Below are 26484 nucleotides of genomic sequence, written 5' to 3'. Positions count from 1 at the left end.
CGCCCTTGTGGGGCGCGCGCACCGTTTGAGAATCAATGCTCTAAGCAGAATAAACTACATTTAATTATACCAGCAATAATGATTGGTGTTAAGTGTTATGTAATGAGTTTATAGCTTAACAGGACAATCTAAATTTAATTACACTGGCATAATTATCATTGTAATGAGTTATTCGAGTAAATATTATAGCATTTCAGTAAGATATATAAATTAGGTCAGTTTGTTTACTAAGTCCTTTTATTCTTAGGCTTTGAGAAAATAGGGTTTAATCAGAGGATTGAATTCAAATGATCACAGTATTTGAAAGAACGTATCTCAGTCAGGGAAACCGCGCTTTGAAAATGCGACGAAGTTTCTGATAAATAACAAGTAATGAGTCACAAATACCACCGTAATTATGATGAGATAAAATCATCACTAGAAGTTTAATTATTGTATATATATTTAGGGGGTGGTGAATATTTTGAAATTTCAAGGAGGGTGCAGAGAAATTACTATGAGGGGCTACTGTAATTTGGAAGAACCGAATACCTAAAATTATGGCCTAACCCTAACCCAGTACAGATATTACATTCCGATGTCCGCCATCTTGGTTCGCATACTTCGGGAGCCCCGACTTAATTATATTGGCATGGCACATTGAAAATTTTGGGTTCGAATACCACGCCCAGCACCTCGCCCAGGTGTAATAAATTGAGTGGGCAATGCTGAACAGGAAAGATTTCGGGGGGCTCCCGAAGTATGCGAATCAAGATGGCGGACATCGGAATGTAATATCTGCACTGGGTTAGGGTTGGGCCATAATTTCAGGTATAAATACTACGGGAGGCTCTTGGCTAGTCTTCGAACTGATAATAGGACTAAAATAAGGAAAATTGGAAAAAATTATTGCCTAATCCTAACCTGTTACCCGTGTTACGTTCCGATGTCCGCCATCTTGGTTCGCATACTTCGGGAGCCCCGTTAAGTCTGATTCCATCGCACCCTGGAAGATTCATGAATAGCGTTTCAAGTCTTAGAGATAGTGCCTTAATTCTAACTATATAGGCTACAGAGTTCTGTTTACAATCGTGCAAAAGGTACATTTAAATACAAACATCAGCAGATTTCTCACGTGTAAATAGCTTTCAACAATATGCGGATTCAATCCATTTTAACTTGCAGTGAAATCCTTTTGTTCACATTCTCAACTCTAATATTGCAAACAACAGGTGAGTTTCGTTTTAAAACAATAAATTATGTAGATTGGAGGAAATCATTGAGACGTGAAAGAAGTACTGTAGCTCAATATGCAAAATAATAACAAATACGCAAATATAAAACACCATCTTTGACCCATACTTTTCTGATATGTTAAACATATTTTGTACAATCATTTTGAAATACGTGCAGTGGTGGGATGTAGGGGGTTCGCGCGAACCCCTTCTTAGAATGGGGTGATCATTAGCGAACCTGTTATTGACTTAGACTTTATACAAGTGCAGAAAATGAGTAGCGTGCAGTGTAGCTGACGACCAGCTTTATATTCGGAGTTTTGGAAGTTATGTATTAGATTTACGTTAAGCGTGTCACGTAAATGCAGCTTACGTAGTTACATATATATATATGTATACATTTTATAAATTGAGGGAACTTGTTGTTACTGAGTCGATACATTCAGTCCCTTTACAGTTTACACAACTTGATGTAAAGTAGGCGAAACAAAATTAGTCACCTCCATATTGGTAAACATACTTCTGGAGCGCCCTAAATTGTATCGAAAATTTATTCTCTTAGGAGTTTGGTCACCATGGAGTGATTGGTCGGCGTGCTCTGTATCATGTGGCAAAGGTGAACAAATGAGAGTTCGCATCTGTCTTGACAATAGTTGTGAAGTGCCTGAACGGCAGCTGAGAGAATGTGGAAAACCATGCGATGATGGAAAAAGTGACATACAACAAGGTAAGTCATTGGTAATATCCAGGGGTGGCTTTCGACTGCGATAGACTAAAATTTTCAAAATAGCCCGCGATCGACTAATCGGTCATACACAAAACCGAAGGAGTACTGAATATGCAGATAACTGCAAACACGCATAGCCTACATAAAATATCACCGCTGCCAAGACAGCAAGAAGCTCGGCTCTTTCATTGAGAAGGCCTGACCAGGCCTGATTGACAAAGGGTGTCGCCAAAATGTCGTGTCCCACGTGTCCGACTTATATTCTAGTCTTAATTAATTTCTAGTCCTGAAATTATTTCATAGTCGTAAAAGTCAATTGGGAACCGTGGAGCGATTGGTCAGTTTGTTCCGTTTCGTGTGGCAAAGGAAAACAAATGAGAATCCGAATTTGCACCGATAACACGTGTCAGCAACCAGAGCGAAAAGAACAGGAGTGCGGAAAACCCTGTCCACAAGAAAAGGACAAGGCCCAGCGAACAAGTAAGATTCCCAATTAACCCCAGTTATCTCTTTCTCTCTCACATGCACAATTTGACAAAATACAACATAAATTCCGCCTGATTGAATATAATTAAAAATTCTGAAACGGGAGAACCGTAATTTGACTCGCTAACTCTAGTTCGCCAACCTGAATTTGATACACACTGACCGTATTTCTACAGCGCTAATTTGACATTCGTAATGTGACTTTTATGCTGCCATCACTCTAGAAAAAAAAGAGCAAAACGAGGTACAGTACTGCATTCAGAGGACCCTAAGTGCCTTAAAAGCAAGTTCTCAGAGCTCGAAATACGTTCTTTTAGTGTTTCCTCCGCAACTAACGGATCAATCCATGTCAAATCTCTATGAATGTTACGAACACGTGACACACACGTCATAGTAGTTCGCCAGTAGCTGAGAAACTAATCCCATACCCGATATAGGATAGGATGGGATAGGATTTACATATTTATCACGGGGGCGAGGAAAGCCGATAAGACGGCTCAATCATATGGCGAACCACGGCCTCTCGCTTATGAATGGAAACTTAAGGAACCTCTGGACTGTACGGGCGAAACCCCGGTTAAAAACTACGGGCCTATACTGATAAGGGCATTGGTATGTCGAAATCCATTTACACGCTCCTACGGAGAATATATATGACGAAATTAGATAAATTTGGTGTCAAAAGATAGTTGAGTTTTACCGCGGTTATTTTAGCGTGAAATTGGGTACTCCCATAGTAAGACAGCAAGAAGCTCGGCTCTTTCATTGAAAGGGCAATTATCTGAGGTAAATTATCAAATTCACTCAACATCTGATTAATCGAGGGTGTCTCCAAAATGTCGTGTCACACGTGTCCGACTTAATTTCTAATTTTAAATAATTTCTAGTCCTGAAATATTTTCATAGCCGTAAAAGTCAATTGGGGGCCGTGGAGCGATTGGTCAGTTTGTTCCGTTTCGTGTGGCAAAGGAAAACAAATGAGAGTCCGAATTTGCACCGATAACACGTGTCAGCAACCAGAGCGACAAGAACAGGAGTGCGGAAAACCCTGTCCACAAGAAAAGGACAAGGGCCAGCGAACAAGTAAGATTCCCAATTAACCCCAGTTATCTCTTTCTCTTTCACATGCACAATTTGACGAAATACAACATAAATTCCGCCTGATTAAATATAATTAAAAATTCTGAAACGGGAGAACCGTAATTTGACTCACTAACTCTAGTTCGCCAACCTGAATTTGATACACACTGACCGTATTTCTACAGCTCTAATTTGACATTCGTAATGTGACTTTAATGCTGCCACCACTCTAGAAAAAAAGAGCATAACGAGGTACAGTACTGCATTGAGAGAACCTTGGTGCCTTAAAAGCAAGTTCTCAGAGTTCGAAAAACGTTCTTTTAGTGTTTCCTCCGCAACTAACGGATCAATCCATGTCAAATCTCTATGAATGTTACGAACACGTGACACACACGTCATAGTAGTTCACCAGTAGCTGAGTAACTAATCCCATACCCGATATAGGATAGGATGGGGTAGGATTTACATATTTATCACGGGGGCGAGGAAAGTCGATAAGACGGCTTAATCATATGGCGAACCACGGCCTCTCGCTTATGAATGGAAACTTAAGGAACCTCTGGACTGTACGGGCGAAACCCGGGTGAAAAACCACTGGCCTATACTGATAAGGGCATTGGTATGTCGAAATCCATTTACACGCTCCAACGGAGAATATATATGACGAAATTAGATAAATTTGGTGTCAAAAGATAGTTACGTTTTACCGCGGTTATTTTAGCGTTAAATTGGGTACTCCCATAGTAAGACAGCAAGAAGCTCGGCTCTTTCATTGAAAGGGCAATTTTTTGAGGTAAGTTATTAAATTCACTCAACATCTGATTAATTGAGGGTGTCTCCAATATGTCGTGTCCCACGTGTCCGACTTAATTTCTAGTTTTAATTAATTTCCAGTCCTGAAATATTTTCATAGCCGTAAAAGTCAATTGGAGACCGTGGAGCGATTGGTCGGTTTGTTCCGTTTCGTGTGGCAAAGGAAAACAAATGAGAGTCCGAATTTGCACCGGTAACACGTGTCAGCAACCAGAGCGACAAGAACAGGAGTGCGGAAAACCCTGTCCACAAGAAAAGGACAAGGGCCAGCGAACAAGTAAGATTCCCAATTAACCCCAGTTCCCTCTTTCTCTCTCACATGCACAATTTGACAAAATACAACATAAAATCCGCCTGATTAAATATAATTGAAAATTCTGAAATGGGAGAACCGTAATTTGCCTCACTAACTCTAGTTCGCCAACCTGAATTTGATACACACTGACCGTATTTCTACAGCGCTAATTTGACATTCGTAATGTGACTTTCACATCGCTGCTGCCACTCTAGAAAAAAAAAAACGAGGTGCAGTTGGCCTACTGCATTCAGAGGACCCTGGTGCCTTAAAAGCAAGTTCTCAGAGCTCTAAAAACGTTCTTTTAGTGTTTCCTCCGCAACTAACGGATCAATCCATGTCAAATCTCTATGAATGTTACGAACACGTGACACACACGTAATACTAGTTCGCCAGTAGCTGAGTAACTAATCTCATACCCGATATAGGATAGGATGGGGTAGGATTTACTTTTTTATCACGGGGGCGAGGAAAGCCGATAAGACGGCTTAATCATATGGCGAACCACGGCCTCTCGTCTGGTTACCAGTCCAGGTCGGGTATGGGATTAGTCAGCCAGTTATTTGTTTTCGGAAGCAAGAAGCTTGGTGGCGCGGCGGTGTGGCTCAACGGGCTAAGCGTTAGGAATACGCTCGCCACCGCACCTCTAATTACTCTGCGTGGGTTCGCAGGTTCGAATCCCAGGCAGGGATGGTTATGTGCGAGAGGATTGCTGGACTCCTCGCCGTCGTTGGGTGGTTCACGTAACCGCTGGTCGGTTACGGCTTCCTCCACCACCAAGTCCATGCTTCCGAAAACAAACAAAATAGCTAATCCCATACCCGACTTGGAATGGTAACCGGACGAGAGGCCGTGGTTCGCCATATGGATAAGCCGTCATATCGGCTTTCCTCTCCCCCGGGATAAATATGTGAATCCTATCCTATCCTATCCTGGTAGAGGAAGCCGTAACCGACAAGAAGTTAAGTGAACTCCCCTACGGCGGCGAGGAGTCCAGCAATCATCTCGCACATGATCATCCCTGCATGGGATTCGAATCTGCGAATCCACGAACGGTAATCAGAGATGCGGTGGCCAGCGTATTCCTAGCGCTTAGCACGATGCGCCACACCGCCGAGCCGTATAGACTACCGGTATTAACCTGACGAAAGGCCTTGGTAGTTTATTGGTAGCCTACGCCTAACGTCTAACATATGGGTAAGCCGTTTTATAGGGTTTCCTCTACCCGAATTAATGTTAAAATCGGTTCTAGGAAAATTTGCGTAAGAAATCTCGCCGCAGGAAATTTCATTGCATAGTGAGGGTCGCCACGTGAAAATCGCTTCAAGAGCATTTTGCTGTAAAACAAGTATTTGTGATAAAAACAGTTGGGTTTTTGAAGTACCTTTTTATTTGAGAAAAATTCGATATTTAAAGCTGGTGCATTCAGCGGACCGTGCTGCCCTAAAAGCAAGTTCTCAAAGCTCGTTCTTTTATAATATATAAGGCCCTATAATATAAATATTACAAACGAGTGACATCACAACCCTAACCCTAAAAACCTAACTGTTTTTATCACAAATAGTTGTTTTAAAGCAAAATGCCCTTGCGGCGATTTTTCATGCCGCGAATTTTCATATGCGGTGAACTTTCCGGACACGATGAAAATCATTTCCTGTCCTCGCCAGTTTCCACTGCTACGGTACCGCGCAGCCTTGGGCTTTGCAATTTCGATTTAGTGGTTTTGAATGACTGATAACTGATTTTAGTCGTAGGCCCTTGTTACTCTGTGACTGTGATTAGTCATACCAGCATACCGCTACTCCTAGGACTTTCATTTTCATTTATATATATGAGCATTTCTTTTTTATCTTACAGTAACGAAAAAACCTTGGTTGCCATGGAGCGACTGGTCAGCCTGTACGGTATCCTGTGGAAGAGGACAACAAATGAGAATACGACTTTGTCTCAATAATAAATGCCAAGAACCAGAAAGAGAACAACGAGAATGTGGAAAACCATGCAAGGAGATTGGAAATGATGAGCAAGGTTGGACAATGAACTTTTGTAGCCTTAGTATAAATGAGTTTCTCACTTCAGCACTTACACCAGTTTATTGAAGTCCTGTATGGATTTTATGCTCTATTGCTATTTTCCGTAAATCTTTTCGGCAAACTCGTTGCTCTCAGACTGTCCCGTTATTGATGTGTGGCATATATGTTGAGCATTAATTACTCTATTGTTCTGAAAATTATCATTCAGAATCTCATACTCACAGGTTCCACATGGCAACCTTGGAGTCCATGGAATTTGTGTTCTACAGTATGTGGTTCGGGCATGCAGATGAGAGTTAGACAATGTTCAAGCTCAAAGGATAGACAGCCACTTGAAAATAAAGAATGTGGCAACGATGCAGTTGAAGTAAAATCCTGTAATGATCGCCATTGTGTTGTCGGTGGGTTTGCGTCAGAACCAGCGAAATGGCCTTGGCAAGTTCTTATCATCACTAACCTTGATGGTCAGTGGCAACAATGTGGTGGGACTTTAATATCAAGCTCTTGGATACTCTCGGCAGCACATTGCTTTTTGGATCCCTTTGGGTGAGTTTTATTCAAAACGAAGTGGGAACTTTTTGCATTCCAGAAGTGTGTGTATCAATATGAAAGTAGCTAAATTTGTTCGCCTCCTTTACATCAAGTTGTGTAAAGGGACTGAAACCTATGGGCAGGAGGTATATATATTTACTTGGCTAACACAGACAGTCCCCGAACTAGTAATAGAACTAAAATAATGAAAATCTGAATAAAATTATGGCTTAACCCTAACCTGGTACACACACTACGGGAGTACCAATCTTTTTGCTGAATAATGAAAACATTTATTTCGACCCAAAATACTTCACGGAATGTATACTTCTGCAGCAATTGGACAAATTGGTCTCACCTTTCAGCACTTGATAATGGTAAAATTTGCCAGAAGGCCATTACTTTTTTTGAAAGTTTTTCAAAAACTTTCGGGTTCCGATATATCACACAAGTTTTAATTGAATTTGTGGGATTTATGTTTTGACACTTGGGGGGGGGGGGGGGGGGGGGGGGGGGCGATTAAACGGTTAATAGTTACCGATATTATAACTGTTTTCTTACAATAATGTAGACCAGAGCGCCTTCGGAGCACCTTACATTTTCGTGAAACATGCGCACCCGCACGGGTAATACTACGTCTTCAAACGCACGGCCGATCACGCGCCACGGTTTTGCACAACTAATTACAATTTGATATGGTTTTCTCATTGTCAAAATTTTTCAATAGTGTTATTATTGGCACTTGCGAGAGAAGTGAAAGAGGCAAACTGTATTTCATTACAACAATTAATCATTATCGCTAAAACATAAATCTTTCACCAATGGACGTATCTTTTCACGTTATGGATTTCGTGCAAGGCCCAGCTTAATTTGCGGGCAAATATCAAAGCAATTACTATGTCAAAACGCTTATTCGACTTTTCAGACCACAGAAACTATCTGAAAAAATTACACCCCACTTTCGAATTTTTTTAAAAACTGAAAAAGTCGCCAATAACGCGTTCAATTGCCTTTTGCTAAAATCGCCGATTGTTTTCATCATTGTGACCTGTTACGTTGGCGTTTATTCTCATTAAATCACAAATTTTCCACAAATTTGTGACACGATGACTATGCTGATTATTTTTTTTGTACTAGCACGGAATTATTAACCCGGCAAGAATTCTTAGAAGTTCATCGGCGGTGAGATTCTAAGGAAAAATGAAGGAGTAAAATCCGAGATCTATATTTTTTGATTGAAAAGCGGCAATATAAAATACTAAAAATAAAACCGTAAATAATATACGTTTTGTTGAGGCACGCGACAGTCTAAAAACGCTTTTCTAGGCATCGAAAATCGCACAAAGTTTCGTGTTCCTACGGCACACATTATAGTTGGTTGGCCTTCAAATACATTTTATTACTAAAATCGAAACACGGTTAATTGTGGGCGGGATTTGCCTTTTTATCCATTACTTTTAAATTGACGTCGAAAATTTTCGTGTTGACTTTAAACAAGGTTGAGTACGCGACTTTTTCCCGGTTTGTGATGATATATAAGATAATTAAAGTATATTCGATTAATTTTTATTGTACTGAAATAAATTTTATTCCGTGAGAATTGACAGAAAATATACATATTTTTCGAAAGGTTTTATTTTTGAAAATAATTCGAGTGGCAACATTGCGATTGAGCGGAGTCAGTGTTACAAGTACATCTCAAATTTATCGAATTCGCAAAATAGCAAAAATACGGATTAAAACAATATATAAACGGGCAGTTTACCACACATTTTTATGTCCGCGGATTGCCGTAGTATTTTAGAGTGGCTCTTGTTTTGTCGACGCAACCGCAATTTAAATTGGAGACAATTAAATTAATAAATCAAGACATTTTAAATATGCCCGTATCGGTCTTTGATTGATTACTTTGAACAAGTGAAAAATCATTTTTCGTTGAAAAGTCGGCTCTTTTAACAAGTGGCGTAATCGCACTGTTCGGCGGGGATTTCGAGGCGGTGAATTTGTATTTTTGATTTACTTGTATACTTTATAATTATTTTCATTGTATAAAGTAAAATTGTACTATACGGGATTTCATATCAGATATCGAGATTTTTGTAACGGCGATAACGATATCAGCTTATTTCATATGCTTATGTCCACAAATTGTTCACGAATATTTTTATTTTGACGTCGTAAGAAGTCGCAACCGCGAGTTACGTTGCACACAATTAAATTAATAAATAAGGACATTTTAGAATCTCGTAGCTGACATGGATTGAATATTTTACGCGACAGAAAAATCATTACACGCTTAAAAAGGCGACTCTTTTAACGAGCGCGTAATCGCGGTGACTGTTACAGACGGCTATGGGAATTTCCGACTTTGACCCCCCCCCCCTCTTTTTTTTTCAGTAAATCCTGGCTGCGCGCCTGAACTCGTGCCTGTTTATTTTCGTATTAAATTATGAATAAAAACCCTGCAAAGTCATTGCGTGAATCCTGAATGTTATTTCGAGTTCAAATGATGATTTGATAAATCGGCAATAATGGAAATTCTACTAGTCAAATCATCAAATGATAATTCCTTGGTAAAATTTGGGAAAAAATTTGCACAATAGCTTGTTACCTTGTTTTGCATTTCTAATTTTACGAAACGGCGTTAGTGCGCTTTATGCAGAACTAGGAATTGATACAAATAATCCAATATGACTCCTCAAATTTGTCGTTCTGTTTGTTAACAAGATCCGTGCGCTTACGTTCAAGAAATCGGTTCAGTGACGCGCAAGTTCCGTGTCCAAGCAAAGCAGCCCAGGTATTCGATATATGAATAGCAAAATGACATTCTAATAATTAGAGAATGACATCGACAGGTTATTGTTACGTGACAATACACGGCACGGTGTTTTTCGGTAGGCGATCCAAGTTCGCCCCTCCCAAAATTATGGAAAGTGTCCGCCCCTGCTTGTAGTATGATTCAAATATTGTACTTTGTTTCTTGTGCCACGGTTCCCAACTTCGATCATTTGTCTTCGCTCTAATATATTTAGCATAACAGTGTCTATTGGACTGAGTTGACACACGAAATAAATCGATGTGTCTGAAATTACCTAAACTACAAAATCATTATGAAATAATATATAAGTATACAATTTTTAGAATCGTGATAACATTTCAGGTATATAAACAGTTTCAAACTGCAACCACCATCCGCCCTATATCAGTTTTTTCTGAATATAAGAACTCTTAGTATAGAGAATCAAGTTTAGGTTGGCGTTTTTTTTGTACGACTCTTAATCACGTGTTTCGCCCTGCAGTCAGGCACTGATATTATGTAAAAAGCTACAATATTTTTGAAGAAGTGAAATCTTTACTTAACACCTAGTCGAGGTGGGGGAATGGTAATTGAACCTGAGGTATGTAATATACGACACCCAGTCACCCACATAGATAAACCTAACACTTTAGTCATAGGTTCCCAATCGGGGGCTTGTGGCCCTTCAAAGGGGGCACGGGGGGCCACAATGCTAGGTGAGAATTGATTTCACATTTCTCTTTACAAGAAAACTCCATGTTCTTCCCACTTTCATTGCTTAACAAGGTTGTTTCACATGGTGTTTTCATTTAGTTGAGTATGGATTGTTTGATCATAATGGGATTTGGAATCTAGTAATCATGATAACACTCTAAATTCCACTGGAATGATACATAGGAGAGCCATGAGTGCTTAAATCCTCCGAAAGGGGTCCACGAGCCATGAAAAGTTGGGATCCACTGTGATTGGTCATCGCGTCGACCAGGTTTCTCATTACCTGAATTGGTTCTGGAACAAGTTCTTTTTTTTTCGTTTCTTCTCACGTGTGAGATCGTAAATTTGACTTTGTAGCTTCCAGGCTATTCTGTGAAAGCGAATTATTTAAACAATACTTTTAACAGAAATGAATGGAACATTGAAAGCATCATGTTGGGAACAACAAGCAGGGCGGGGATCGGACGAGGAGTCGTCAAGTATTCAGAGGCAGATATTGTCCATACACACGAAAGTGAGATTTGAGAGTGGATTTGTGGTGTTGATAATTTCTATCCCTTTTCTGATATTTATCGAACGTTTTAATTTACCTTGATTGCGTAACTTGAGATCCGTAACTTAAGAACGTAATTTATAATTATTATGTATGGAACAGTATAATAATTATGGAGGTATTCAATATTTTATAACTCAAAAGTTATGGCTTTGATAATCTATCCTAAACAGCCCGGTCTTGCAAATTTTTTAAGTCTGGCCGGCAAAAAAACTTCAACTTGTTCCGAAGTGCAAAAAATGTTGTCGATCCTCAAAACAGTTCAATCAACGAGTGTTTTTAAATGTCCGCCTGCAAAAACATTCAGTTTTGAGCCAGTCTACAGCGTCAAAGATTAGAAAATATATCTTATCCACAATGTTTCTTTCAATAAAAAACATTTTTGTTTCAGACTTCGACAACAGAATATATGTTAACGACATATCCTTAGTCAAACTCCCTTCTCCCGTGGTCCTGAAACGATATATCAAACCAGCAAAACTTCCCAAGGCCAATGTAGCAGTTACGGAAGGAACGTCGTGTGTTGTTACTGGCTGGGGTGCAACGAACTCAACAGGGAGTAAAGGTAAATATTCTCTAGGTGGGAAAGCATCATTCAATAGAAAAGATCACTAGGAATTCAGTCATTAATGAAGTTGCAAGTAATAGCCGACGAGTAGGGCTGGACATTTCGAATCGAATAGTAAATTATTCGAAACAATCCAGATGAAAATTTCGAATCGCGCCATCTTTTTTCTGTCAGTAAAAGGTCGAGGTTAATCCTTCAATTTTTTTTTGTGAAGTGATCTCGTGTCGGAACGTTTTGAACGCTGTTACCCTTTCAATTCTGTCATAGCTCTCGGCGGCCAGTTCATTACATCCCCAGAATTGCACCCCTTTTCTTTTTACCTACCGGTATATATTAATAAAAAGGAAAATTGATTATTTTATACTTACAGAATCAATACCAGATAAGTTGCAAGAAGTGGACGTGAATATATTCACAGATGAAGATTGCAGAAAGATGCATCACACTCCTGGAGTGGATGGTTCATACACGAAAAGTCATTTTTGTGCTGGGTAACTGCTTGCACTTACTGTTGAGACAGCTCAATTACTAATGAAGACCTACATCACAAAATATATTGAATCATTGAACGTACTATAATTGAGTGTTAAATTAACTTCAATATGCCATACTGTGATATAGATGAAATACTATAATAAAATTGTATTGTAACACTGATAAATATAGGGTGTCCACAAAGTCCTAAAATTGTTTGAAATTGCAAAGGGAATTTATCGATACCATAAATTGTTTTCGCCCTCACAGATTTATTAATTGAAGTGAAAATACTTAAACAATTACTGATTAAAAAATGACAAACCTGGTTAGGATTTTTTAAAACCTGACTTGGTAACAAAATTGAAATTGTAAAGGGCCTTTATAGACATGGGCAAACTATAAGCTGCCACAACCAAATTCTGATGTTATTAAGCTATGAAATAACTCAAGGAATTTGTTGATTTTGCAATTAAATTTAGTTTTGTAATGAGGCTCATTGGTTTTTACTTAGGCTTTTGTACTACTATAAATATTTTTCGTAAAATGTAACTTTTTACGTCATTCGTACATGGCCCACTAGTCTAAGGTGGGCAAAATTTGTGGCCCCCAGTCCAAAAACCGTGCCCATTGCTGGTCTATATGGACATCCTGTATAAACGTACCGATTCATCTTACACAGCCATCTTGAAGGGAAGAAAGATACATGCGGGGGTGACAGCGGCGGACCACTTGTGTGCAAGGAAAACGGGGAATACATTGTGCATGGAATAACAAGCAGTGGTCCAGCTGAGTGTGGGAAGAAAAATAAACCGGGTATTTACACAAGAGTCAGCGATTTTGTCACATGGATTGGAAGAACAATAGAAGGTAACTATAAAGGTGGTTTTCGACTGACAAAAAATCGCTCCTTATTTAAAATGTTGGTACTCCCGAAGTATGTGAATTGTGAACCAAAATGGCGGACACCGGAACGTAGTATGTGTACCAGGTTAGGGTTAGGCAATAATTTCAGGTACAAAAACTACGGGAGTCACTTGGCTAGTCCGGGAACTCGTAATAAAACTAAAATAAGAAAAATTGGATGATGCCTAACCCTAACTTGTTACACATACTACGTTCCGGTGTCCGCCATCTTGGTTCACATACTTCGGGAGTACCAAAATGTCGGACTTTGCTGAAATTTAATCGCCAGTCGCCACACGGTGCGGTATTTGATAATTTTGATGACATCATCACATAAAACTTCACAAGACTCAAAAGAAATTTGTGAAATTGGAAGCAACAGTCTACTGTCGACTAATATGAAATTAATCGAAGTATTAGTTTGAGATAAAAAAAATATCCACCTGGTTGAAAAAAGCGTTGGGAGTTGTAAGTATATGTAGTCATTATGATAAGATCTGATAAACACGTACAAGTTTTAAATCGTAGCTATAACACTATTGAAAACAGTGGAGGTCAAAATACACTTCCTTGGTGCACCGCTCGAAATTTTAGCATGTCTATGGTGTTTAATACTGAAAGGTTTATTTTTTCTGTAATTATTTTATCAGGATTTCGTTATCATTGGTCCAAATGGAAAAGAAATAAATGCAGTGTGACATGTGGTAGAGGACAAAGAACAGAGACAAGAACTTGTCTAGACAAAGATGAGAAACCTGCAACAGAATGTGACGGAATTTCCACACGAAATATTCCGTGTCGAAACGCACCTTGTATTGGTATGAAACCTGATATTCAAATCACAATGTTTTGAAAGTTTCCAAGATTATTTCCCTATTTGTTGCAACTTTTCTATATATAAGTATGACACGCCGTACGTGAATGCTACTTAAATATACCAACAGACTGGAAACCAATTAGGCATAGCAATTTGATATAATGACGTTAAACTTTGACCGACTTGGTGTCCGTGATAGCTTAATAAACAAGGGAAATATTTTTAACTTCAAGTATTTTATAATTTATAAAGGTACCTTCTCCAGTAACACTGGGCGCAAGTAGAAGGGTAAAAGCAGTATTTATAAACATAAATATAAATTGATCTAAGTAAAGAAATAAATTGGAACATTTTATGAAAATATTTACATAAAAATGATGTTGCTTATCTAACTAGGCCAACCCCCCCAACGAAATATAATTAATGTTAGTGGCTCGTGATATACAGTCAAATGTATTAAATGATTTAAATGATGAACAGCAGTCAAAAATTTTGCCCACTTAGATTGGCCGGTCATTTTACATTTTATGAACAATATTCACAGTGTTACAAATGCAAAAGTAGAAAACAATAATCCTCATGCCAAAACTGAATTTAGTCACAAAATTTCTTGTGCTATTTTTTAGCTAAAACATCAAAATTTGGTTTTAGTTTAATTGTGGCAGCATCAGGTGGGCCGGATTGAATTACCAAGCGGGGTGGATTTGGTCCGCGGGCCTTGGTTTGCCCATGTCAGGTTAGGTGACTGTATTTCATTGCTTACAGAATATCATTGGACACCTTGGAAAACAACTTGTAGTGTAACATGTAACGAAGGAGTCGCAACTAGCACTCGATATTGTGCTGATGCAAACAAGGCACCGACGTTTCCAAACAACTGTCCGGGCCAAGAAAAGAAGTATGAACCATGTGTAATGCCAAAGTGCATTGGTAAGTAAGGTTATATTAATTTATTCAATATTTAAAATGCAAAATAATGTTTTGTAAATCATTCCAGTCAGATCGTGACTTTGCTTTGACATTTTACATTCATGGGAACATTTTTTATGCCATTGGACTTTCTTGTCTATATATTTGAATTTTAGTTTTCGTTATTATCTGTATTTATCTATATTTTATTAACTTTTTTAACTTAACAATTTTTACTCATTTATGTTGTCTTGCTACTTCAATCAATTCTACATTATCCTATCTTATTCAAATATGCTTTATATCTTGATAACAGAATATAATTGGACACCTTGGGTCTCAACTTGCAGCGTAACATGCGGTGAAGGAACCGAAACGAGCACTCGGAAATGTGTGGACGACAAAAACAATCTATCGAAACTTGACAATTGCGTTGGTAAATCCAAGAAAATTGGAAAATGTGTCAAATCGAACTGCATTGGTAACTATTGTAATCAGCTTTCACACCTTATATACTCAACTTAATTCCGCCCTTACTGAAATGATAATTATGAAACTGCGAAAAAAAATAATATTTGGAGAATATGTTGCATCGAACATAATGTTTATATCGACTGAAGTCATGACCGTAGAGTCGGAGTTTTACGTGTTGTAGCTGAAGTTGGAATGAAACAAACAAATCAGATTTTCAGTAGTTGAAAATGAAAAAAGTATTAATTACAGGGTACATACGAGCTTTACACGATCCTATATTTCACCCACAATTTCGAGGTTTTATTTTAATTAATGGGAACATTTTTTAGGACATTACCTTTTTTTTGTCTACATATTCGAGATTTACTTTTCGTTATTGATCTATATTTTATTTGTTAGCACGTCATCAATCATCAATCTTTTCCTTCAGTAATGTCCGAAGTTTTGTTGTCTTGCAATCCTGTTTTGTGGCAATCCTACATTATCCTGTTATCCAAATTTGCTTTTTATCTTAATAACAGAATATAATTGGACACCTTGGGTCTCAACTTGCAGCGTAACATGTGGTGAAGGAACTGAAAGGAGCACTCGGGAATGTGTAGACGACAATAGCAATCCATCGAAACCGCACAACTGCGTTGGTAAATCCAGGAAAATTGGAAAATGTGTCAAACCGAACTGCATTGGTAACTATCGTAATCAGCCCTTCCACTTATATACTAACTTAATTCCGCCCTTACTGAAATGATAATTATGAAACTGCAAAAAAAAAGTATTTGGAGAATATGTTGCATTGTCCGGTTTCTGTAATATCAAACTAAAAATTGTGTTCTGATCATTCTTAATAGTATATCAAAGTCGGCTTGCATACTTCAAAGTTTTTTCATCAAAATTTAATTTTTCCAAAGTTTGTAGCTCAAGTTGGAATCAAACAAACAAATCCGATTTTCAGTAATTGTAAATGAAAAAAGTATTAATTACAGGGTACATACGAGCTTTACACGATCCCATGTTTTACCCTCAATTCGAGGATTTATTTTAATTAATGGGAACATTTTTTATGACATTATACTTTCTTGTCTATATATTCGAGCTTTACCGGTATTTATCTATATTTTATTTGTTAGCAAGCCATCAATAATCTGCAACCTCTACTTCAGTAATGTCCGAAGTTTTGTTGTCTTGCAACTTTATTTTGTGGCAATCCTATATTATCCTACTTATCCAAATTTGCTCTTTATCTTAATAACAGAATATAATTGGACACCTTGGGTCTCAACTTGCAGCGTAACATGTGGTGAAGGAAACGAAACAAGCACTCGAAAGTGTGTGGACGATAAAAACAATCCATCAAAACCGGACAACTGCGTTGGTAAATCCAGGAAAACCGATAAATGTGTCAAACCAGACTGTAAACCAGGTAAGCTTCATAAATAGGTTTTATTTGTTACTCGCGTTGTGCGTGTACCAGGTTAGGCCTTAATTTTATTCTGATTTTTTTTTTTCATTTTAGTTCTATTACGACTTCGGGTCTGTGTTAGTCAAGTGAATATACCCCTGCCCATAAGTTTCAGTCTCTTTACACAACTTGATGTAAAGTAGGCGAACAAAATAAGTTACCTCCATATTGGTAACACATTTTAGGGGCGCCTTTTATTTTTAACATTTATTTCACCTTTTATTTCTATAAATTTTGGTGATTAGCGTTTATTTTTTAAATATTACTATTAAATATTAGAAAAGTAAATTAGTCCTCAAACGAGACGATATCAAGACAAGTATCATGCTCAGTTTTTCTTTCTTAGTTTATGTTAACGTTTGCTAACAGGGGACGAATTTCACCCCAGAAAGGAGGAAATTTTACTTGGTATTTATGTGCCGCATCACAAATTTTTTTTTACTTGTTCATTATTATTGTAACGCATTTATTATAAGTTGCATGTATCGAAATGGGCGCTCCAGAAGTGTGTGTACCAATATGGAGATAACTGATTTTGTTTGCCTACTTTACATCAAGTTGTGTAAAGGGACTGAAACCTATGGACAGGGTCTATATTCACTTGCCTAACACAGTCCTAAAATCGTAATTCGTAATAGAACTTAAAAAGGGAAAATCTGAATAAAATTATGGCCTAACCCTAACCCCTTACACACACTATGGGTGTACCAAATTTTATGTGTAGAGGAAATTAGGAAAATAAAAATAGCTCAAGGAAGGAATGTGGCAAAAAAGGTTGGAAATCACTGCTTTATGTGTTATTTATTCATTTATGAAGTCGCGATTTCTACTGAGCCGACGTTAAAATACTTGACAGGAAAGATATTCAAACCTCCATTTTGTTTTATATTCAAGTAATAGAGTACTGTCAGACTAGACTAGTACTAAATATTATTTACGGTTCGACGTGTGACCGACGCAGATAAATTTAAATAATAAATAAATACCGGTAATGACGTCTGAAAAAAGAAATCTATTGATATACCTAGGTCCTAGATTTTGAATAATATTTCACTTTCATTTTGTACTTCATTTCGTTTACTTTGTTTCTCAAATAACTCGTCATATAAGAAAAATTTTCAAGATTATTGAAATATAAAACCGCATCGATTATTTAAACTAGGCACTTTCGTAGTATTCGTAAATTCCAAAGCAACCTAAGAGGCGTTCAGAAGTAAATGCAATCTTGAAAAACAAGAGGCTCAGAGGATAGTGTTCTAGCACCTCTTGTGTGGATGTTTTGGAGGGGGAAGGAACTATAGAAACATACTCTGTGTGATAGCATAGTCCAGTGGTTCTTAAACTTTTATGACCTGTGACCGCCTTTCAAAGACTATAGTGGAGGTCATCGCTCGCAGCCCCTAGAGAACAGATCCGTGATAATGATATTTTCTACTATTCAAATTCAAAATTTATTGAGCAAGGGTTGGAAACTACGAGACGAAATGCATATTGATTCGGCTGAGCTAAATTGTTAATTAGCGGAGTTTAGACATGTAGTTTAAATACGAAGTGGCAAGAGATGAATTCGCCGAAAATTTCAATAGCTGCTGACTGAGAGTTATAAGTAATATAAAAATGAATGTTAATTCGGCAAACAAAATAATTTTACCAATTTTTGCTCATTATTCACTATTATTTTCAGTTTATCATTGGAGTACTTGGTCATCAATATGTTCTGTAACATGCGGGACAGCGAGAGGCGTAAAAATTCGATCTTGTTTGAACAATAATAATAAGAATGTGGCCACTAGGAGATGTCCTGGAGATAGAGTCATATATATCGACTGTACAGAGCCGCCTTGTTCGATGAGTAAGTGAATTTTTTGTGTCTTGAGATTCTGACTTCTTATTCTTTGCATTGTATTGAATCTTCCACCTTCAGACCTCGCATATTACAGGGCTATGAGTCCGGGTACAATTTAAAATTGACTTGGACTTCCAACTCTGGAGTGAAATTATTTTGGCTCAGACTCCGGATAAATAAAATTTCGACTCGACTCGACTCCGGGTTGTAAAAATCGTGACTCCAACTCTAGATCCGAACTCCGAGAAATCAATTTTGATAAAAAAATTAGTATTTTTCAAGACTTCTTCACTATAATGTAAAGAAGACGTAGTAAAGCTTTTTGAGTTTTTTGTAGACAATTTTGAGTGAATAATTGATCATTGATATGACTGTAGCAATGTTAAAATATATCGATTATAATAATTATTTGTGGAAATGTTTGGAATTTCCTCATATTGCCCCTTTTCCATCTATTTTTTAGAATACCATTGGGGAGAATGGTCTAATGTCTCTGAATGTAGCGCCTCATGTGGAACTGGAGAAATCGAAATGAAGAGAAAATGTCTTGATTCTGACAACGTAGAAGTTCTTGATTCAAGTAAATGTAATCCCGGGAAAGATGTTAAACTTCGCACTTGCAATCTAAAACCATGTCCAGGTGAGATAATTTTTAGTCAAAATTTGATAACAGCCAGTCAAGTATCCTCAGCTTAAATTTGATGCAGAATTTTTGTGGAAAAAGTTCGATATTATGGAGCATAAATATGATATCCAGTCGCTGTAAAATGTTAAATTGAAAAAAATGAATGCCTATACCTATTAAGAAATCTTGAAATACGCGTCGTTTTAGGGAGAGCCGTTATAGATTAGGCACGGTTGGTACGATTACCGTACGTACATACGATTACCCACTCAGAATAAAAAAAACGTTTAAAAAAATTAACTATTAATCGACTTGTATTCAATATTTTAAGTCCGAGCCAGTTTTAACGTGTTGCTTAAAATTGAGCCAGCCAAGAACGTTTGATGCAACATACCTTTACTTTACAACATGTAGTTTACAAATGGAGTCAATGGAAGACAAGTTGTAGCGTCACGTGTGGAACTGGTGTTTTGACTAAGACAAGAAATTGTGTCGATCAAAATGGAAACACTGCTCAGCATGTTTTATTTTGTGGACCTGAAAAATCTGTCGAAAAAGATACCTGTGTTTTGAAGCCTTGCCCCGTGCAAACAAGTAAGTAGTGATCTATGCTTGGTGTGTGGAAAGCTATCTAAAACTTGTTAGTCCAGTAGCGTGTGTACCAGGTTATGGTTAGGCCATAATTTTATTTTGATTTTCCTTATTTTAGTTTTATTACGAGTTCGGAGACTGTCTGTGTTAGCCAAGTGAATATACCCCCTGCTCGTAGGTTTCAGTCCCTTTATACAACTTGATGTAAAGTAGGCGAACAAAATTAGTTACCTCCATATTGGTACACATACTTCTGGAGCGCCCAAAACTATATGGGTGTCTTACGCAAGTGACGTTTACTCAGTTGTGTGACGTTTATTTATATGATCTTGTCATTCATTTTTCCATGTTAAAAAACTGACCTAATATTATATCATTTCGATTATCGTTGTTCAGTCGATTATGGGTACTCCCGAAGTATGTGAACCAAGATGGCTGATACCGGAACATACTATGTGTAACAGATTAGGGTTAGGTCATAATTTTTTTTCCAATTTTTCTTATTTTAGTTCTCTTACGACTTCGGGGACTAGCCAAGTGACTCCCGTAGTATTTGTATCTGAAATTATGGCCTAACCCTCACCTGGTACACATACCACGTTCTGGTGTCCGCCATCTTCACAATTTTGAGGCGTTTTTTGACTTGATCGCCCTGACTTGTCATTTATTTTTCTATGTTAAATAACTGACATAATATTATATCATTTCAATGATGTGTATTTAATTAATCATGCGATTCACATACCATGTCTCTGGTTGGCTATCAGGGTGGTTTGTGGCCGTGGTCGCGTAGAGAGGGTCAATACTATAAAAATAAGAGCCACAGTATAAGATGTTATTCTTACAGTTTTTCTGTTCTTATTTCAAGGTTTTTCATGGGGTTCTTGGTCTACATGGTGTTCAGTAACCTGTGGTAATGGCGGAATGCGGTTAAAGACAAGGAAATGTTATGACGATTCTGGGCAAGTTGTTTCTGATTATGGGAAGTGCAAACGAGGCAAACGCGTAGAAGTTGGAAATTGCCCTTATTTACCATGTACAATAAAGGCAGATGGTGAGTTGTATATTTTAGATTATTTTTTACAAATCCAAATGCTGCTACATGATGATGGACATTTGAGCTTTATTGAATGTTCTAGCAAGGACAGTCCGTCACAACAAAGTCACACTAGATCGCGCTAGCCAATTACAGTACAGTATAGCTTGGTATACAATATTATTTAAACAAATACTACAACCTGAAACCGTGCTCTTAGGATTTACATATTTATCCCGGGAGAGGAAAACTGATAAGACAGTGTATTCATATGACGAACAACGGCATCTTGTCTGGCGATGTCACCTTCCGACGGTGAGGAGTCCAGCAATCCTATCACACATTATGATTCGAACTGTTTGCTTAATCTATTATCTTGCTGATTGCTCCATTAGTGGAAAAATAGCCTCTCTCGTTTTTGTGTGCAAAGCCTTTTTCACGCCGCAAGGAATAAACAAGAGAAAAAAGAGCCTCTCTGGTTTTTATGTGCGAAGCTTTTTTCACGTCGCAAATTACTTCTCTTGTTTCAGAAGAATCCTCAACACCGTATAACTGGGGTCAATGGGGGTCATGGTCGCCTTGTCGTCGTCGTATAGGCTCTGGTAATATTTGCAGCGGATTTAAAGCATCTACTCGGGACTGTTTGATCGGATCAGAGGTGAAGATATTTTTTGGCGAAAATATCATCGTGGAAGATTAGCGTTTGCTTTGAAATCATGAATTTTTTCTTCGTGGTAGACTGATAGCCCAATAGACCTCAACTGTTCTAAAAAGTTTTGATTCCCAGACTAGCAATCACACCCAGTTGCCTGAATCTGTTACTTAAACTTTGTAGATAAGATCCTTCCAAATCATAAATTAACATCTTATAAAAGCTTGTATTAAAATATTTTCATACTCATTGGAAACATTCCTGCCTTTTTTTTCTTAAAATTTGTTTTAATTCTATTATTAAAGGACGTCAACCCTAGAAGATGCAGTGATGAATATCCTGGTGAAGATTATTATCGCGAGTCATCGTGTGGAATGAAAACAAGCAATTGCCCTTGAAAAAATCACTGTTATAGAATATGTTCGTTTCACTGCCATACTTATTGATATAACCTGGATATTACTCTGATATTGCACTTAGCAAATCGAACCCTCTATGAGTAAAAAGTGTTTGAACATTGTGTGGATGACTTTACCCAGTGGTTCCACTATCCAGATAGATACAGAATTCTTCTTTTGGCTGTTTCGATTGATATGTATTAGGAATTAAGCCATTGGGGTACATTTGTCGGTGCTCCAGAAGTATAATGTACCAATATGGATGTATCTTATTTTGTTCTCCAGAAGTATATGTACCAATATGGAGGTATCTAATTTTGTTCGCCTACTTTATATCAATTTGCATGAAGGCACTGAAACCTATGGGCAGGGGGTATATTCACTTGTCTAACACAAACAGTCCCCGAACTCGTAATGGAACTAAAATGAGGAGAATCTAAATAAAATTATGGCCTAACCATTGATTCTGTGTACATCTGCTACGTTCATTATCTATTCCTATACCCAAACTTGGTGAACTGTCGTAGTTCGCCATGTAATAAATCGATTTTTTCGCTGCCCGTGAGAACATATTTGAAATTCTACGTAAATTTGCATCATGTGAACAATACAAAACTAAAGATTTTTTAATAAATACACGATGTAACAAAATTGGTAGGCTATACCAACTAGGCAAAATTCCGATCGTTCAAAAAACGCAGTACCTCGAGACGTATCAGTGGATTCTTGTCGGCTGCGAAGGTCATAACACATACCTAGTCGATGCAAAACTAAGTATGTTCTAGCTGTTCGGGCAAGTATAAAGTCATATGCATAGCTAAATTGGACTCCACACCATTTAAAATTGGCACTTCTCTGCGGGCGCATGTTGCACACCCCTGGGCTATATCATACGGGCAAAATTCCGATCGTTCAGAAAACACAGTACCAGTATCGTTTCATCGTATGTTATTATTTTGAATTCCAAACTTTGCATTTACAATCCGTATACATGCATCTAGAGCGCTAGCAAGTTCGGTATCGTCCACCCCGTCTATTATTCTCGTTTTTGCATAAACCAAAATGTCAGGTTCATCTAAGTTCTGTCGACGCTTTTCACTGTGGCTGACAGTTTGTACCAGTGGACCGAAAAAGTCTTTTGTTTTTTGCATCCACTCGGTGTCTTTCAAAGTATAAGCAAAATCTTGTCGAAATACGAACATGGTATAAATGTCGCTTCCAACCTTGCCGCTGTTTGTCATTCCAAACTCATGCGCCAAGTTATCATAAGCAAACAGAATTTGTCTAAAAATTAAAAAATAAAAAATGTATAAAAATTATTATAATTTGATATGTGTTGTAAAATTGAAGGCTTCAAATCTTTATCTACTTGCGTAATAAAATTACAAGTGGCGACTGAGTAGCGTTTAAGTGCAAGATGTCAAATATAATTTGATACTTTATGTGAGAAATAGATATATATGTGTGCCAATCAAAACAAATTCCCAAATCTCTACGGCATCTATAACTTCCAATGTGGCGTCGTACTTGCACAGAGAAGGATTGTGAACCTGGTACACTGTTTCGCAACTGATCGTAAACTGTGCTGGGTGTCGGATTTGCAAGCAAGAAAGTACTAGACCAATTTTGACTTCGAGATTTTCTTATGGGTAAATGAACGAAACAACGGTTGATTTGCTACAAATCATGGCATTCTTGTATAAATATAATTCTGTCGTACATTTTCGACACGGAATGTTAGTGTTAAATCAAGAATAGTATTTAATCTACTACTAAATGCCTATATTTTGAAAATGGGAAAAACTAATTAAATGAAACTTACTTGTTTACGGCTCTTGCGTGATGAATGGCGACAATGGATTTCAATGGCGGTATTACTTTGACAGCATTGTTTATTCTTGTGACTAAATATTCAAATGCTTGTTCGATCAACATGCAAAATAATCTGACGTCATCACTTTTCAACTTGTGGTCTAGAATCGCCTGGAATAAAATGTTTAATTTTTTGTTTTATTTTCTATTATTCAAAATTGGTAATCATGGGATATACACATGTATCCAGCATGATATCCGCCTCTAAAAGTTATGCATATGCGGATGAGTAGGCGCTCCAGAAGTATGTGTACCAATATCGAGGTAACTGATTTTGTTTGCCTAGTTTACATGAGGTTGTGTGAAGGGAGTGAAATCTATGGACAGGGGGTATATTCACTCGGCTAACACAGACAGTCCCGAACTCGTAATAAAACTAAAATAAGGAAAATCGGAATAAAATTATGACCTAACCCTAATCTGGTATACACAATACGGGAGTACCGATGAATTAGCATAAGCAGGTGGTTTGTTATTCTTTGTTTTACACATAAGCAATGATGAAATATGTGCTCATGAAGGTCAAAGATCATTTAAATGTATTGTAAGATGTCATATATAGTGTTCCCACGGAGTAAAATAAAAAGAAAATGTTTGGATGAAATTACGGGCCTCGTAGAACTCAGATAACAACAATCTTTGATCACTAAAAATTTCAAGGCAATTAGTCCATCAGTTGTGGAGAATTTTTGTCACGACATCAACAACAGCACCCGCATTGACAATTCGGCAAACCAATTCCTATGTACAGATTACGTGCCAGATTGTTTCACTGAAGTGACAACAGACAAACTAGAATTCGGTTGGAAACCGAAGACTTATCGATCGAAGGTTAGGGGATCCCCCAAAACAGTGGTCTTACTCCATAGTGACACCACTAATTAATTAATAACTCGTTAACTATACGACATAATCAATCCATCAATAGGCTTCTGATCCGACCTATGATGAATGCGCATGCAAATTTTGGGATATTTGCCTGTAGGATCCCCTTCCTGTCCATTTTCCCAGAGTAATTCGATGCTTTGTTTCGATATCTTTCCGATACATTTTCTGCCAACTTCTGTAATTTTGCAAAATCTTCTCTTACTGTTTCAACGTGAGCCACAATCTTTGCAAATCTGAACCCAAAATAGCTTTACTAATGACTGATTGCTACGGAGAAAATTGCCAACGTGTAGCCATTGAGAATAGACTAAGACCAAGAGTTCTAAGTTGAAAAACATTTGAATTAATAATAAAATCAAAACACGACTTTCAAGTCAATGTTATGTTTGTTTTCAATAGCGCAGTTGGCCTTCGGTTATTCAAAATCGTTTTGATCAATGAGTCGAGAGTGCAACTGTGTCCTTTATTATAGCATAGGCACGAACCTTTCACCAATGTAGAACGCGGATAAAGATACCTTTTGTGCAGCCTTGCTGAGTCGATACACGAAGTATTAGTGAACATAATCAAAAATATAGTTCTTAGACTGCCGACTCCGGATTAAAATTATTTTGGCTCCAAATCTGGATAAATAAAAACTTTGACTCCGACTTATATTATGACACTTATATTTACGTCTAGTGTGAAAACTTCAGTTTATACGATTTTGAGTAAATGCATCACTATTTTCGGTACTCCCGCAGTATATGTACTAGGTTAGGGTTAGGCCAAAATGTTATTCCAATTTTCCTTATTTTAGTTTTATTACGAGTTCTAGGACTTTCTGTGTTAGCCAAGTGAATATACCCTCTGCTCATAAGTTTCAGTCCCTTTACACAACTTGATGTAAAGTATCCATATTGTTTCACACACTTTCGGAGCGCCCTTTATCGCAGTACGAATCGTAACCAATTTCTGCTAATTTATGTAACTGTAACCTTGTATTCATTTCGGTCTCACAAATCTTCAATGTTTTCACAAATTCATCATTCAAAGGACTGTCAAGCATCCCTCTAGTACAAACGATGGGATTTTCTGAACAACTGTTCTGGCTTTCCGATTTTGTTGTTGACATCTTTAAATGAATAAAATAACTTCTACAACTGTTATTATAGGTTACTAGACGCTAATACATGATTTGATCCATTATCAATTCAGAAATGATTATTGGAGGTAATGTACAAATTCGATATAATGCCTTATTTGTTGTGTTATGTATTATAATTATGAGGTCACAGTATTATATATTGTAAAAAAATTATTTGAAATTGAGGCAAAACTTGACCGAGGAAATACGACATAAGTTTAATTCAGAACTCCTACTTTACCAGTAAAGCATGATGTTTGCCACCCATATATATTCGAGGAATTTATAAGTATGGGTACGAACAACAACTGCAAAACGAAACTTGAATCTGATAGGGTTTATTCCAGGCCAAACCACCTACACTTCAAGCCCTCAACCCATGCTAGTAGTACATCACTCTGCGAACGAAAATAAAAATGGAAGTTCGTTGTGATGATTCGTTGTTCGTTGCGTTGAAATGATGTACCTAACGAAATAGACAGTTTGTTTATTGCTCTTTTTATGCTAAAAAAGTCCTAAGTGCCGAAATAAATGTGATAAAAGTCAATGTCATAAACTTGACTTGACTAATAAAAACCTGTATTACATTAACACATTCAA

The 26484-nt window shown here is 37.4% G+C and overlaps 2 protein-coding genes across 4 annotated transcripts; one reads left to right on the top strand and one right to left on the bottom strand.

Moving 5' to 3' along the window:
- Window positions 1–1044: 1044 nt before the first annotated feature.
- LOC120343761 (uncharacterized) lies at window positions 1045–22455 on the top strand. 3 transcript variants are annotated; one of them, XR_013478138.1, is made up of 23 exons: window positions 1046–1211; window positions 1777–1941; window positions 2245–2421; window positions 3334–3510; window positions 4421–4597; window positions 6473–6643; window positions 6873–7194; window positions 11098–11204; window positions 11635–11808; window positions 12182–12302; window positions 12968–13155; window positions 13842–14009; window positions 14774–14938; window positions 15234–15398; window positions 15913–16077; window positions 16644–16811; window positions 18535–18702; window positions 19160–19336; window positions 19736–19915; window positions 20781–20966; window positions 21479–21606; window positions 21906–22262; window positions 22306–22455. XR_013478138.1 is itself a non-coding variant. In XM_039412814.2 (22 exons), the coding sequence occupies exons 1-22, from the start codon at window positions 1136–1138 to the stop codon at window positions 21996–21998; spliced, it is 3618 nt and encodes a 1205-aa protein (XP_039268748.2). In that variant the 5' UTR covers window positions 1046–1135; the 3' UTR covers window positions 21999–22455. The 3 variants fall into 3 exon arrangements, 2 of the variants coding, with proteins under 2 accessions (XP_039268750.2, XP_039268748.2); XM_039412814.2 differs by having other exon boundaries at window positions 21906–22455; XM_039412816.2 differs by lacking the exon at window positions 15913–16077 and having other exon boundaries at window positions 1045–1211; window positions 21906–22455.
- A 474-nt stretch (window positions 22456–22929) lies between these two features.
- LOC120343822 (uncharacterized) lies at window positions 22930–26013 on the bottom strand. Its single transcript, XM_039412846.2, has 4 exons — window positions 25736–26013; window positions 24850–24991; window positions 23821–23981; window positions 22930–23282 (listed from the first exon to the last, which is right to left on the bottom strand). Exons 1-4 carry the CDS (start codon window positions 25870–25872, stop codon window positions 22937–22939), a joined length of 786 nt encoding a protein of 261 aa, XP_039268780.2. The 5' UTR covers window positions 25873–26013; the 3' UTR covers window positions 22930–22936.
- Window positions 26014–26484: the final 471 nt, after the last annotated feature.

Source organism: Styela clava, chromosome 1, assembly GCF_964204865.1.
Source record: "Styela clava chromosome 1, kaStyClav1.hap1.2, whole genome shotgun sequence".
Lineage (NCBI taxonomy): Eukaryota > Metazoa > Chordata > Ascidiacea > Stolidobranchia > Styelidae > Styela > Styela clava.
Note: the sequence above shows the minus strand (reverse complement) of the source record. Positions and strands in the feature narration are given on the sequence as shown.